Source organism: Anarrhichthys ocellatus, unplaced genomic scaffold (genome assembly GCF_004355925.1).
Source record: "Anarrhichthys ocellatus isolate YVR2014 unplaced genomic scaffold, GSC_Weel_1.0 scaffold6, whole genome shotgun sequence".
NCBI lineage: Eukaryota > Metazoa > Chordata > Actinopteri > Perciformes > Anarhichadidae > Anarrhichthys > Anarrhichthys ocellatus.
The window spans coordinates 13,710,184-13,722,495 of NW_022280036.1; the positions used below are offsets into that span (position 1 = coordinate 13,710,184).

General features: G+C 43.9%; 1 protein-coding gene across 3 annotated transcripts in view; it reads left to right on the top strand.

Moving 5' to 3' along the window:
- Positions 1-12,312, top strand: part of tdrd3 (tudor domain containing 3) — a 13,646-nt gene continuing 1,334 nt past the window's right edge. For all 3 annotated transcript variants that reach the window (XM_031846577.1, XM_031846576.1, XM_031846578.1), the window contains exons 1-11: positions 1-208; positions 964-1,048; positions 2,642-2,707; positions 3,430-3,590; positions 4,508-4,649; positions 4,790-4,861; positions 7,336-7,485; positions 7,905-8,057; positions 8,649-8,826; positions 9,128-9,253; positions 9,797-10,758. In XM_031846577.1, coding sequence (XP_031702437.1) covers positions 171-208; positions 964-1,048; positions 2,642-2,707; positions 3,430-3,590; positions 4,508-4,649; positions 4,790-4,861; positions 7,336-7,485; positions 7,905-8,057; positions 8,649-8,826; positions 9,128-9,253; positions 9,797-10,758 — 2,133 coding nt within the window. In that variant the 5' untranslated portion in view covers positions 1-170. The remainder of the gene's footprint in view (positions 209-963; positions 1,049-2,641; positions 2,708-3,429; positions 3,591-4,507; positions 4,650-4,789; positions 4,862-7,335; positions 7,486-7,904; positions 8,058-8,648; positions 8,827-9,127; positions 9,254-9,796; positions 10,759-12,312) is intronic.

A 12,312-nucleotide genomic window follows, 5' to 3' on the forward strand; every position in this document is an offset into this window, starting at 1 on the left:
TCGGCTGGTGACGCATGTTACGTGGAGCGAGTGGTTCAATAGTCACATTAGCGAGCGTTATCATTGTTAGAAGGAGAAGATGCATTACCAAAACAGATAGTCGTTATTGGAGCGTGCTCAATTCAAACGTGTTGGTGTCGTTACTTACACATCTACAGTGTGGATGAAAAATGACTGATTTGGCCGCTTCTTTGACCAAAGAGGGCTGGTAGGTACCCTGGTAGCTAATGTCAGTGAGCTAACCAACGTCAACTCACTGAGGTGCCAGATCGGTGAAGGCTTACAACACTATTCATTAGCCTGGACGCATGGATACATTAGAACGCGACGGTTTCCTTGGTGCATGCGACCCCTTTAGGATCGTGGTGACGTTATTCGTTCTGCTGAGGCGAACATCAGTGTGAACTAACTCGGAGCTAGCCACACGAACAGCGTTAACCTAGCAACGACGGCTACAGCTAATACACAGTTAGCATGCCGCTAGCATAACGCAGACTGGACGTTACAGTTCGTGTTGACTGGTGTGCTGTAATAACGTTACTCGCAGGGGCGGTCAGAGAGCCGCTACATTTAAACCCAATTCTTATTTTTGTATTTTTATGAATGGAATAACTCCACTCCTTCCTGGATTGGTAACAGTATTTATCCGAGTTAATAAAATGAATCCAAGTCAGTATAACATGTGCCTTCCACATTTAGAGACATTTTTTTGCGATGTTTCCGAGGTTGTGGTTTTTGGCAAATTGCGCAAACTGACCTAAGATGCTGAGGCTTTAAAACAAATAAATAATGAACTCATAGTTGACTCTTACCACGCGGTGTAGCACATTAGAATTGTACATGACTTATTTACATATACCTTGCATATTTCTTGTGATTAGAATCAAAGGCATGCCCACCTCCTATTTAAAACCTCTGCCATCTTCACCATCTTTCCTCTCCACCTTGTCTGCCATCTTGCAGGTACCTCAGTGATGAAGGCATAGCAGAGCTGAAAGGATCTGCTGAGAATGTAACACACAATGACATTATTCGTATTGCACTTGACGTAAGTTTTCCTCCTGCGAGATTTGCATGTCCATTTAGTCTGCTCTGTATTGATGTTGCTGTATACAGACACTGTTCAGCAACGGGTTTGCACTGTAAGCAGTTTTGGGGAAATAGGTTTATTAAGTGTTGTGGTACTTCATTAGGGGTATGCCGACATACATGCTAATGAAACAGACAAAGCGACAGACACAATTTTCAACTGGGCGTTAAACGTTCAGTGTGATGTATTAACTGGTGTAAGTGGATTTGTGTGAAAAGCATAATGTGCCTATTGTTAATTATGTATGTCCCACTATTGGCGGACCCAGCGTCGGCTCTTTCCATCTTCAGTCCCCCCGGCTCTAAAGATTATCTTGCACCTTCACATCAAACTATGTCCTTTCTCTACATCTACAACATGAAATATGAAATTAATACGAGGCATGGAGAGACAACATAATAACAGGTTAGGATTATTGTCATATACATGAAATTTAACTTCTGCATTGGGTTACATCCCGAGCTTATTGGGAGCAGTGGGCTGCTGAGAAGCGCCCGGGGAGCAGTTTAGGGGTTCAGTGTCTTGCTCAGGGACACTTCGGCACAGGTAGCAGCCAAAGATCAAACCGCAGACCTTGACGGTTACCGGACAACCCTCTCTACCCATTGAGCCACGGCCGCCCCCAATGATAATGATAGTAATAATAAAAAATGTTTTAAAATTTAAAAAAAAAAAAAAGCCAATGTAGACAACACACTGGACAATCCATAAACACAAAAGTGGAAATAAACAAATAGGAACCACAGGCAGTCGTAGAACTGAAAATGCTGTTTGTGTCAGACGGGCAGTGACGCTCCTTCCCTGCTCCGCAGTAGCAGACAAGTCCAGAACACGCACTAGTTGAATTTACTGCAGAAGCCTTGACCTTTTAAGTTTTGGCCAGGAGGGCTGCCAAAAAAGATCTCGGACTGCACTTTGACTTCTTACTGCAACCAACATTTAGCAGCTGTGGGCTGGAGCTTTGTAGTGAAGTCTTTCCTTCTAGGGAAACTAGATTCTAAGATTAATTGGGAAGCAGTTGTTGCTAAGCTGAGATGCAGCCTTTTCAAATAATTGTATCGTAACTGTGTTCAGAGAAATTTATTGAGACATCGATATGAAGAAGCAATTAGTTTTTTTTATGTTACCTGGGGAAATAAAAGACCTGCTGTTAGAGATATGGTCAGCTGCACTGAAACAGGATTGCATAAAGGAATAAGTGCCTTGATGCAGAAGACAGATATCTGGCGGAGTTTTGCAGTGTGGAGAAAATTTGTAAACAGTTTATCATAAAGTTAGTTACAAAGAAATGACACCATTTAATTTGTACTGCAACAACTGCAATGACTTGTGTGCTTCACATTGGCTCCATCATGTCCATTTCTGGGACTGAGGGTACGATGTAAAGGGCCCCTCCCTAACATGCAGATTAATATGTTTGGGCAGATTCTTTTTATTTTGAGGCACAAAACAGTGGAGGTAAACACATATTTGGAACTCTATAGCATTATTTCTCTTCATTATTTGTTATTTATTTTTAATTGAGCAGTATCTTCTTATTCTTTTTTGCAGAGCGACCTCAGGCCTATTGGGGAAAAATGTCTACCGTCTGATATCAATAGTGGAAGAACTGAGAAGGTGAGTTGCACATAAATGATGACACAGCCCTTTCAACGCTATAGTTGTGATACTCAGTGGGAAATGATGCGCTACGGTTACTGGTTTTTCGTTAGGGCTGAAAGTCAGTGCAGGCTCAAAGTGTTCAGCTGAAATGCGGTTTTCATGTGTGCCACTAGATGGCCACAACACACCGACAAAACAAGGAGCAGAGCACCGTCTCTTGTCCTGTGAAACTGGAGTTGTGCAACTGTAAAGAAAAGATGTTCCAAATATTGTCGAAAGGATTAAATCACGTTTTGTAACCTCCGCTCCCTTCAGCGACCAGAGCTGCTTGGCACAGTGTACACGAAGTCTAACGTAATTAATTATATGTAATAGATTAATGAATCTGAACATCTATGCTTACATTAAACTACAGATCGCAGTGCAGCTTGTAGAGTGCATTTACAGATGGTACACGTTCCTTTCCGCAGAGCTAGAAATGCTTCTTTGAGAGGTTAGATTCAATGGTTTTGAATGAAATGGACGCTGTTAGTCATGAAGCAGTTTGGAGAAATAATGAAACCTGTGCTGACAAAGGTGTGCTGAATAGGAGTCATTTTGATTATGCCTTAGAAATAATTTTCTAAGCACTCAAAAGAGCTTTTGCTCTTATTTTGCTGTTGCAATCCCCCCCCACATGCTGCTGATGTCCCTCTCAAGCCACCTGTCTGTTTTTTTTGTCTCTTGCACTCGGCCAGTTGGAAGGTCCGTGTGTTCTTCAGGTGCAGAAGGTGAGGAATGTCTCGGCTCCTAAAGACCGCGAGGAGTCCCAGGGCGCGCCACGGATGCTGCGCCTTCAAATGACGGATGGGCATACCACCTGTGTCGGATTGGAGTTCCAACACCTGTCTGAGATCAGGTACCCAAACAGCAGTGCTCTATTTAGCAACATGGGAAATATGCAAATAGTGGCATTTAGTGTATTGTAATTACAATTTTCCCGTTATCTGCAATTCCCACGTGGCGGCAGCTATCTTAACAATTCCCTGGCGTTAATTAAATCTCCATCCCAGCAACGGTGGCCCTGGTGACGGCTGCCATGGCGACTAGCCAGGCTGGTACAGGTGGAGTGGTCAGAGTGTGGGCCTTGCCTTCCCGACGGGAAGAGAGGAGCGTTGCAGAACAAATCCCCTCTTTATGAGCGTCTGGCAACGGCGGCGGTTAGTGTCGCTTATGAAAGTGTCCGCTTTAGTGTGCGTGAGGCCGTAAGCGAGCGACAAAGGAGGACGCGATGGATTACAGGACCCCGCTGAGTGTGCGAGACGAGCGATAGAGAGGGATGACAATTGAGCACTGAGGAGCGACGTTGATTAGAGGGGGAATACTGTGTGTGCATGCGCTTGTATTTGATTGAATCGAGGCTAGCCAGAGCCCCACTTGTGCACTGGCTGCTATCATGAGAACAACATCCATCCCAGAGGTTTGGAGTGAAATCCCTAATTGTTTGCTTTTGCGTCCGTCATCAATGGCTGGAAATCCCTCTAAGTCCTTGTGCTTTCTTAATGAGAGAGGCAGAGGCCTTATCAGGCCTGATGAGATAGAGGGGCTTTTAATTTAGCATGAGGATGGGTGAGCAGCTGGGATTACTAATAGCCTCGCCACCCATCCCCTGGCGGCACTACTCCATGTCATTTGTAAAGAGGTATGGGTAAAGTCAACGGGGTGTGGGGCCTGGTAGACTCCGTTCTTAGTTCTACATTTAACAGTCGGTTAATATTTGAAGCATCCTTTCACACATACTGTTCGTTTTTATTGTTTTTTTGTTTTATTTTTCAGTCTGAACACCCCTCCTGGAACAAAGGTGAAGCTCCTTGGTACGGTCCAGGTTAAAAATGGTCTTTTGCTGCTCGATGACTCAAAAATCTCTGTCCTCGGAGGAGAGGTTGATCACATGGTGGAGAAATGGGAACTACAAAGGGTGAGGGTTGTGTGTTGATATTGCATTCATGTGTTGGTTATGATTTTGAGTCTGCATTAAAGGCCACCTCCAGTCCGTGATTTTTCTTGCTAGGACTGAGAATTCTTAAGAATGATCTCCCTTTACCGTTCAACCTGCAGAGTCTGGCCAAGCACAGCAGGAGTAACATTGGAGCCGAAGGCGGACCTCCTCCCTTTGTGCCATTTGGTCAGGTGAGGGTAATATTAACTCCCGACAGTTCGCTTTTCAAAATAAAGTTACAAAGTGCTTCTCTGACATAAACACCAGATGAAAACAATAAACTAGAAGCATCATCATAAAATAGCAAACGTTTATGGAAATGAGATTTCAGCAGTGGCTTAATAGAAGTGAGAGGTGCTGTTGAATAACAATAACCTCACAATTGTGTCTGAGGGTCCAGACAAAGGCCCGGCTCCAGGAGTGGGCCTTGATGTCTCCCCTTTCTTGTAAATGTTCTCTCTGATCTTAATAATTGCGAGAGTCTTCATGAATCTTTAAAATGCATCACTGAATTTTTATTCTGCTTGGTTGTCTTACACACACACGTATTGCAAACTGTGCAATGAACAGTTATCACCTTCTCAATATATCCGTGGCGTTACGCGTAGCCTTTGTACAGAGTTGAGAGCAGTGAGGGGAGATATGCCGGCTTCTCAATTGCACCATCAGAAATCTACTTGCATCACGTTGTCAAACATATTTACACACAGTTTGAGATTTGAAAAGAATAACCGATGCTCAATTCCCAATGCACTGGGAAGCTATTGAACCGCCCTTTAATTCCACCACGTTTTGCACATCGCCGCATCATTTCTCCTTCTGAAAACTACTGAGCCTGAGTCAATGCTCCCTTGGCAAGAATCCCCGCTCCGGAGCGGGATACATCCGGATCAGCTTGGCACTCGGATTTTGGGGATTTTCACCCACTCCTCTCTCCAGATTTGCCGAAGCTTTGTGAAGTTGGATGATGAGCATTTTGGAAATGATCATTTATCGTTCTCTAGATTTTCAGTGTAAATGTGTTTGTAATGCTGGGTCACTCCGGGGCTCAGTGCTGATTGGATGTAAGCTGAGGGTTGTAAATAATATCCTATCTCAAGGTAAATTGGCGCTCTGAAGCAGAGTCTCTTCAAATATATGCTCGCATTTTCCTTCAGCTCATCTGAAGACGAGTCCATGATATTTTCTATCAGTGAAGTGTTAGGTCCACTTCAGAACATTGAAAGAAAGTAGCATGCGCGTTTTAGTCGTCATGTTTACATCAATTACCACTTAGATATCTAGGCATGCGGATAGGTTGGGTTGTATCTGCCCTGTGCCAGTGCCTTGGTTAAGCCTGGCTTAAGCCTGGCTTATCTGCAGAGCTCACAGACATTTATCTTTGGGAACTCTTTTCTACTAAATATATAAAGAAAAAAAGTGTCGACAGCGAGGCCTGTGAATTATCCAGAGTAACCGGGACATTGTTTTTTGAAACGAGATATTTTCAAAGCTTTTATGACCACAAATACAATCCCAACGAATTGTAATATCAGTGGTGGAGATCTCAGAACCTGGGCAAATGAATTCCATCTGCATAGCGAGGTGCCACCAGGAGTAATTAGGATAATGAGCCCTATATCAATCACGCGAGCGCAACAGCATGAGCCAGGTGGTCGGACTGTGTGGACGTCTCCAACAGCACCTGCTGTCTTGGTGCATGTAGGTGCAGCGGTGCAATGTTGAACTTTAAACAGCTGCGCCAATCACAGTGACGCACGACGGCAGCAGCTCAACAAACAGACAAATACAGAAATTGTCCGAGCGGCACAATGTGAGCGCACAGCACCGCACATTTTGTAACTTGTAATTACAAAAACGAATAGAAATAATTAAAGACTGTTTGATGAAGCCGTCTAGATGACCAACATCAGTCCAACACTCCTTCCACTCACCGCATCTCACGTTGTGAATCGTCCCATCGTATCTTTGCAACGCGATACAGCACCGTAGTGCATGTCAATGATGAAACGCTAACCACGGAATTCTTTTTGAAGTTTGAAGGCAGGCTGTGACGCACAGGAGTAATGAGCTTCGGTAATCTGATGGCTCTCGTGTAAACAGGCAGAATATGGAGTCATAACGCACCTGTCTGATGCGCGCACGTGTGTGTGTGTTTTTGTAACACCCTGGTGTCATTTGCACGTGGTTTAATGAAGGTGAACATTGTGGATGGTCGTGTGTGTAATGGCACTTCTCAAAGCGGGAATTTACCGCCAGTCAGTCTGCTGTATCCGCATTCAATTCACCTGCTGGCTGAGGAGTGTTAAATTCGATTATTAGTTTGTTCTGTTGACAAAATCATCAGATTTGTAGCAGATTGATGTTCCAATCCGTCGGTCACTTCACTGACTCATCACGTCCCTCAGTCACAGAAACAGCTGCAGAAAGCGTTGCATTTCCATCTCGTTTCTTCCCAAGTCACTTGGGAATATAATAGAGTTCACAGTTGAGTTTCAAAATATTAACCGTGAGCTGGGAGGCCGCTTTGGGAGTTGGGTTGCTGTTAGTTGCTACAACAAAATCTTAAAAGAGTGTAGCTTGAACGCTGCAGGCGACTTTGTTTCTTTTCTTAAGGAACTGTACATCATTGCGGTCGTTCTTACTCTCTATTTGCTCCCTGTAGAAGTGTGCGAGGAAGGATGAAGTAGACAGCAGGGATCTGGACCAGAGGAAGACCCTCCAGTCTCAGAATGTAGCCAAGAGTCCCGATGAGAATGACGAGTTCGAAAAGCAGCGGACGGCAGCTATTGCTGAGGTGGCCAAGACCAAAGAGGTATGCAAACACATATCATGAGTCTTTACTCATGTTGCTTCAAGGTACCTGATTATTTCACAGAGCTCCTGCAGTATTGTATACATTTGTAAGCTTTGTCGCTCAAAATATTGTGTATTAATAGACTCTTATCAATCTATTATACTGCACTATAATTGTCTGAGGCAACAAATTGTAATAGTATCCCAAGTCAACGTCCTTTCACCCTCCTATACGTTGAACATTTGTTTAAGGACCGCCCCTTTCTCCACTAATTGCTGTTTCTCTTATTGATTGTGCCCCTTATCGGCATTCATCTTAACCTTGATTGCTTTTGACATTTGAGCAACTCTTCCAATTAAGAATCCTAATTACATTGTTAACTACAAAGTTTGTAGTTCTTCATTGTTATCGATCGTCTCGCTCTTTTCACTCGTTAGGCTCCGAGGACGTTCGGGGGTGGAGGAAATGCAGGCGGTAATTTATCCAGTGCCGCTTCCTCCTTTCGGGGCCGAGACTCGTACCAGCAGAGGAGACGGGAAGACAGAGTCGAAAGACCGGAAAGCAGACAAGATGGGAACTACCGAGAGCTGGTGAGGAGACAAACTTCGTCCACAACTTTTAAAACAAGTCTGTTTTGAGTTAGTAATGAAAGCCATTTATGATTCTACCGTTACATTACCGAAGCCTCCATCCACTGTAACAAAGCAATTGAAAGGTTGGAACTCGTCCTGCGTTCCTCTTTGGTTTCTTTCGTCTTTTATTTCATGGCTCATGGACTAGGTGAGGCATCGATTATGATTTTGTAGAAACTTAAATGAATTGGGAGGCTTGGTCGCGTTTTCCAATCAAGGGGCGGTCCATTTGTCTAGCTTTGTGTTGTGACCTGACAGTTTCTAGGCAGAACTCAGCCAGCAATTGGGCTGAACACATAAATAGGATGGAAGAGGATATTATATAGCATTTGGCTTGGTAATGTGTTAATGATGGTTTGTAACTCGGATGCACTTACTAAGTGCTATCCAATGTACGGCCCACGTCAGAAGGAGCTTCTTTGTGGATGGTGTTTTTCTCGGTCACAGTGAACCTCACGTCCAAGTCTATTATTACTAGACAACCATTATCCATCCACATGTATTGTCCCCATCTCCCTATACATTGTATACCCTCTATCCTTTGTTTAGGTGGATGAGCGTGCTCTGAGAGACATCATGGAGATGGGCTTCGACAGGGAGGATGCTCGGCAGGCACTAATGGATAACAACAACAACCTTGAAGTGGCACTAAACAGCCTACTGACTGGATCTTCTGCTAGCAGACCCGTTCCTGTGGAAGCTGAATCCATCAAGCCCCCACCCAGAGGTTCATACAAATAAACACACACACACACACACACACACACATATTTATTGTTGCTGCATACATCGGTCCTCTGAGTCTGCTGCAGAACATTAACCTTTCCAAAATTCATGTCATCTTTAAGGGATTTAAGTGTTCTTGTTTTGTTTCTTCCGGTTTGAAACAGCGACACACACGGATGCACACAACCAGACCCGGGTCACATAAACCTTAGATGTAGACACTCAGGGCTGGAATATCCAGAATCATAGATGAACTGTTCTTAATTGGGTCTACATAATCTTGTTCTTTGGGTTCTTCTCAGCCAGAGGAAGAGGAAGAGGCAGGTCCAGAAATGAAGATGAGGAGGAGGGAGCAGGTGGAAGGCCGTCCGGACCAAGCACTCTTTTTGACTTTCTTGAATCCAAGATGGGAGTTTTCTCCATCGATGGTGGGTGACGTGTTCTAGGTTTCATTGTAAACTACCTTCTTTCACCTCTCTTTGTTCATAAACACTTTAACCGCTTTACTTGATTTAGTTAAGGAAAGAACATATTTTATGAGTTTAAATGTTGGTGTACTTTTTCAAACCAACCTTTAGTAAGAATGTACTAATTACTAACATTACACCATCATAGACAGAGTCACCTTTGCATTCAGACGGGTCAGATCGCTTCTGATTCAGAAGTCATGTTCTCTTAATGTCTGAGATCAGTGTGGTGTGGAAGAACGGTGCTGTGATATGTTATGTGTATTTTAATGCTCGATTGTGTTTGGCCAAGGATGATGTGGTTTGGTGATTCCATTAATGATATTTTGTTCATTTATTTACAGCTATTGGCTTCATGTTTTTGTTGAGTGTTTTCGATAGTTAATCTTCATTGAATAACAAGTTGTAATGTGGTCTTGTCAATGTTCCTTGAATTATTTATCCCCTATTGTTTTGCCGTGGCTTTTGATTACGCTGCTTTTTGTTATTATTTTGTTTTCTCAGAGCAAAAGAGCCATGGACCTCAGAGACACCATGAGAGTAAAGCCAATTTCTCCAACTCCGACTATTACTCCAAAGACACATCTCAGACCAAGTTCTCCTCGCATAATGACCACCGGCAACAAAGGAATGACAGACCACCTCGCTTCCACCGGGACTTGGATTTTCCCAAACCTGGCCAGGAGCCTCTCTCTGACTCTACGACCTCCCAAACGTCAGCTCAAGCCCAGCAGTGGAAGGGCCAGGAGAGATGGTCGCGCGGCAGATCGGACAGATCGCAGAATGACAGGAGAGAGACGAGACAGGAGCCCATTTTCCCTTCATCCTTCTCCACTACTTTCCCACATTCAAAAGAACCTCAGCAGCAGACGGAGTTCGGCGCATCGCACCACCAACGATCCAGAAATGGAGACGGAGGCGGCAGGAACACGGCCGGGCCGTCCAACAGGAGAGGGGCTAGAGACAACGCACCCATGGCTAAACCGACTGACTGTGCAGGCAGCGAGCCCGATGGCAGAGGGAATAGTAAGCGTACGGACAGAACTGAAGAACCCAACAGCAGCAGCAGGAGGAAGGGGAAGACGGACCGGCCAAACTCGGACCACCTTGACCGACAAAGGGATGGTGGGCCTCCAAACTTTAACCCGAGGGGAGGAAGATCAGGGACACCCCAAGAAGTGGGGTTATCGCGGGACTTTCGAATGGCGACAGGGGATCCCTCTCATTTCCAAAATGGAGACATGGAGCACAAAAGAACTGGGCCGATCAAGCCAACAAACTCGCCGAGTGTCCCTTACAGGGAGCCGCCCCCCCCCAAGAAAAACGCCTCCAGTAACCCAGGACCCAAAAGGAGGCCGGGACAAGGCAAAGGTCCAGGACCTCGAGGACCAGAGAGAAGTCATTTTGTGGAACAAGCTTGGAAACCTGGAGACCAGTGCCTGGCGCTGTACTGGGAAGACGGCAAGGTATGTAATTATCGCTGATAATTCAAATTACTGTATGTCAAGTCAGAGAATGTACACTGACATTAAAGCCAATTAAACGCATACGCAGTTAATACCATACCTGCAAACTTGCCACTTTTCGGCGTTTTGAATCAAAATATATCATCCACGTGAATTATGTAGATCCGTAGAGATTTTTTTGGGGGGGTCGACTGGCCAGCCAGCGTTTCTCAGATTGGAGTGAGACGAGGAGAAAAGGTGATGTCGTGATCTTCGCAATAGAACATCTTTGACGTGTTGAGTCTTGGCCAATCAGCGTTCAGATGTCTACAGCGTCTTCATTTCCCTCCGTTAAAGTTTGAGTTACGTTCTGTACCGTTACAGGTCAGACCTGCTGGGTTAAGGATAACGTACACTGCATGCAAAACTTTGTCGACTGTTAACTTTCGTTATCGCAATTTAGGGAAAAAAAAGTAACATTAATTATCAGAAAGCCTGCAAGCAGTCATTTGCACAGTAGGACGTATTGAGAGTGTTCCATTTCTGGCCTGGCCTTTCATGATTAACAGTTTTATGAAAGAAAGCCTCCCGCTGAGAAGTGCAGCTCTGGCTGTCGTTAGAGTTATAGAAATGATGTTATTATAATAATATATTATTATTATGTGTCTTCCAAATTGTTTTAGTCACTTGTGCTCTATTTGCAACAATGCTACATACAGTAACGGCTATCATTATTTGACCCCTTGCCAATTTTGTAAGTGCCCACTAACAAAGAAGCCTCGCCAGACTCTGGACCGTAGTCCTATAGAAAATGTGTGGAGGGAGCTGAGAATACGAGTTGCCAAGTAACCCCCCCATGTTCAGTGCACGCAGTCACTCATTAACGTTAAACCAGAACAGTTGGATCTGATTGCAGGTTCTTTTTTTAACTCAAAAGTAGAATGAGGCGATTTCGTGGTGATAACTTTTATGAACATGAAAAATGAGGCCCGGATACTGATGAGATGATGAGGTCAAAGAGCTTAAGGAAGAGGAGGGTCTGTGTACGTTTTGATAGTCCGTTTTACCGTTCAGTCGATATATTTTCGACTGAACGGTAAAACAGACTATCAAAACATACACAGACCAGAGAGAGTGTTAAGGTGGCTGTACCTTCATTTCAGCAGGTTGCTAATGCAGAGGTGTGTATAGATCACAGCTATTATTTTACTCTTGATAAACTACTTTAGCCAGAGTAGATTATCATTTTCATTTAAATAATTTAACTGGATTTAATGCATATTAATTGCAAATAGAAGATAGGCCACGATTCGAACAGCTTTACAGTAACAGGGTTCGATGAAAACGAATCACTTTATTTTGTACAGGCGATGGTTCTCGCTACTCTTGCTATCTGTGTTTTTATGACTAAAACTTTTGAAAATGAGACCTTGGTCTCTATGGATTTTGTCTAAATAAAGGTTTATAATAATAGAGCTGAAATACTGAATAATAAATTAGTTTTTTTGCTTAAAGTAAATGTCTTATCACTTACTGTTCTTCTCAGAGTACACCAGAATGCCTTTAAAGCTCATG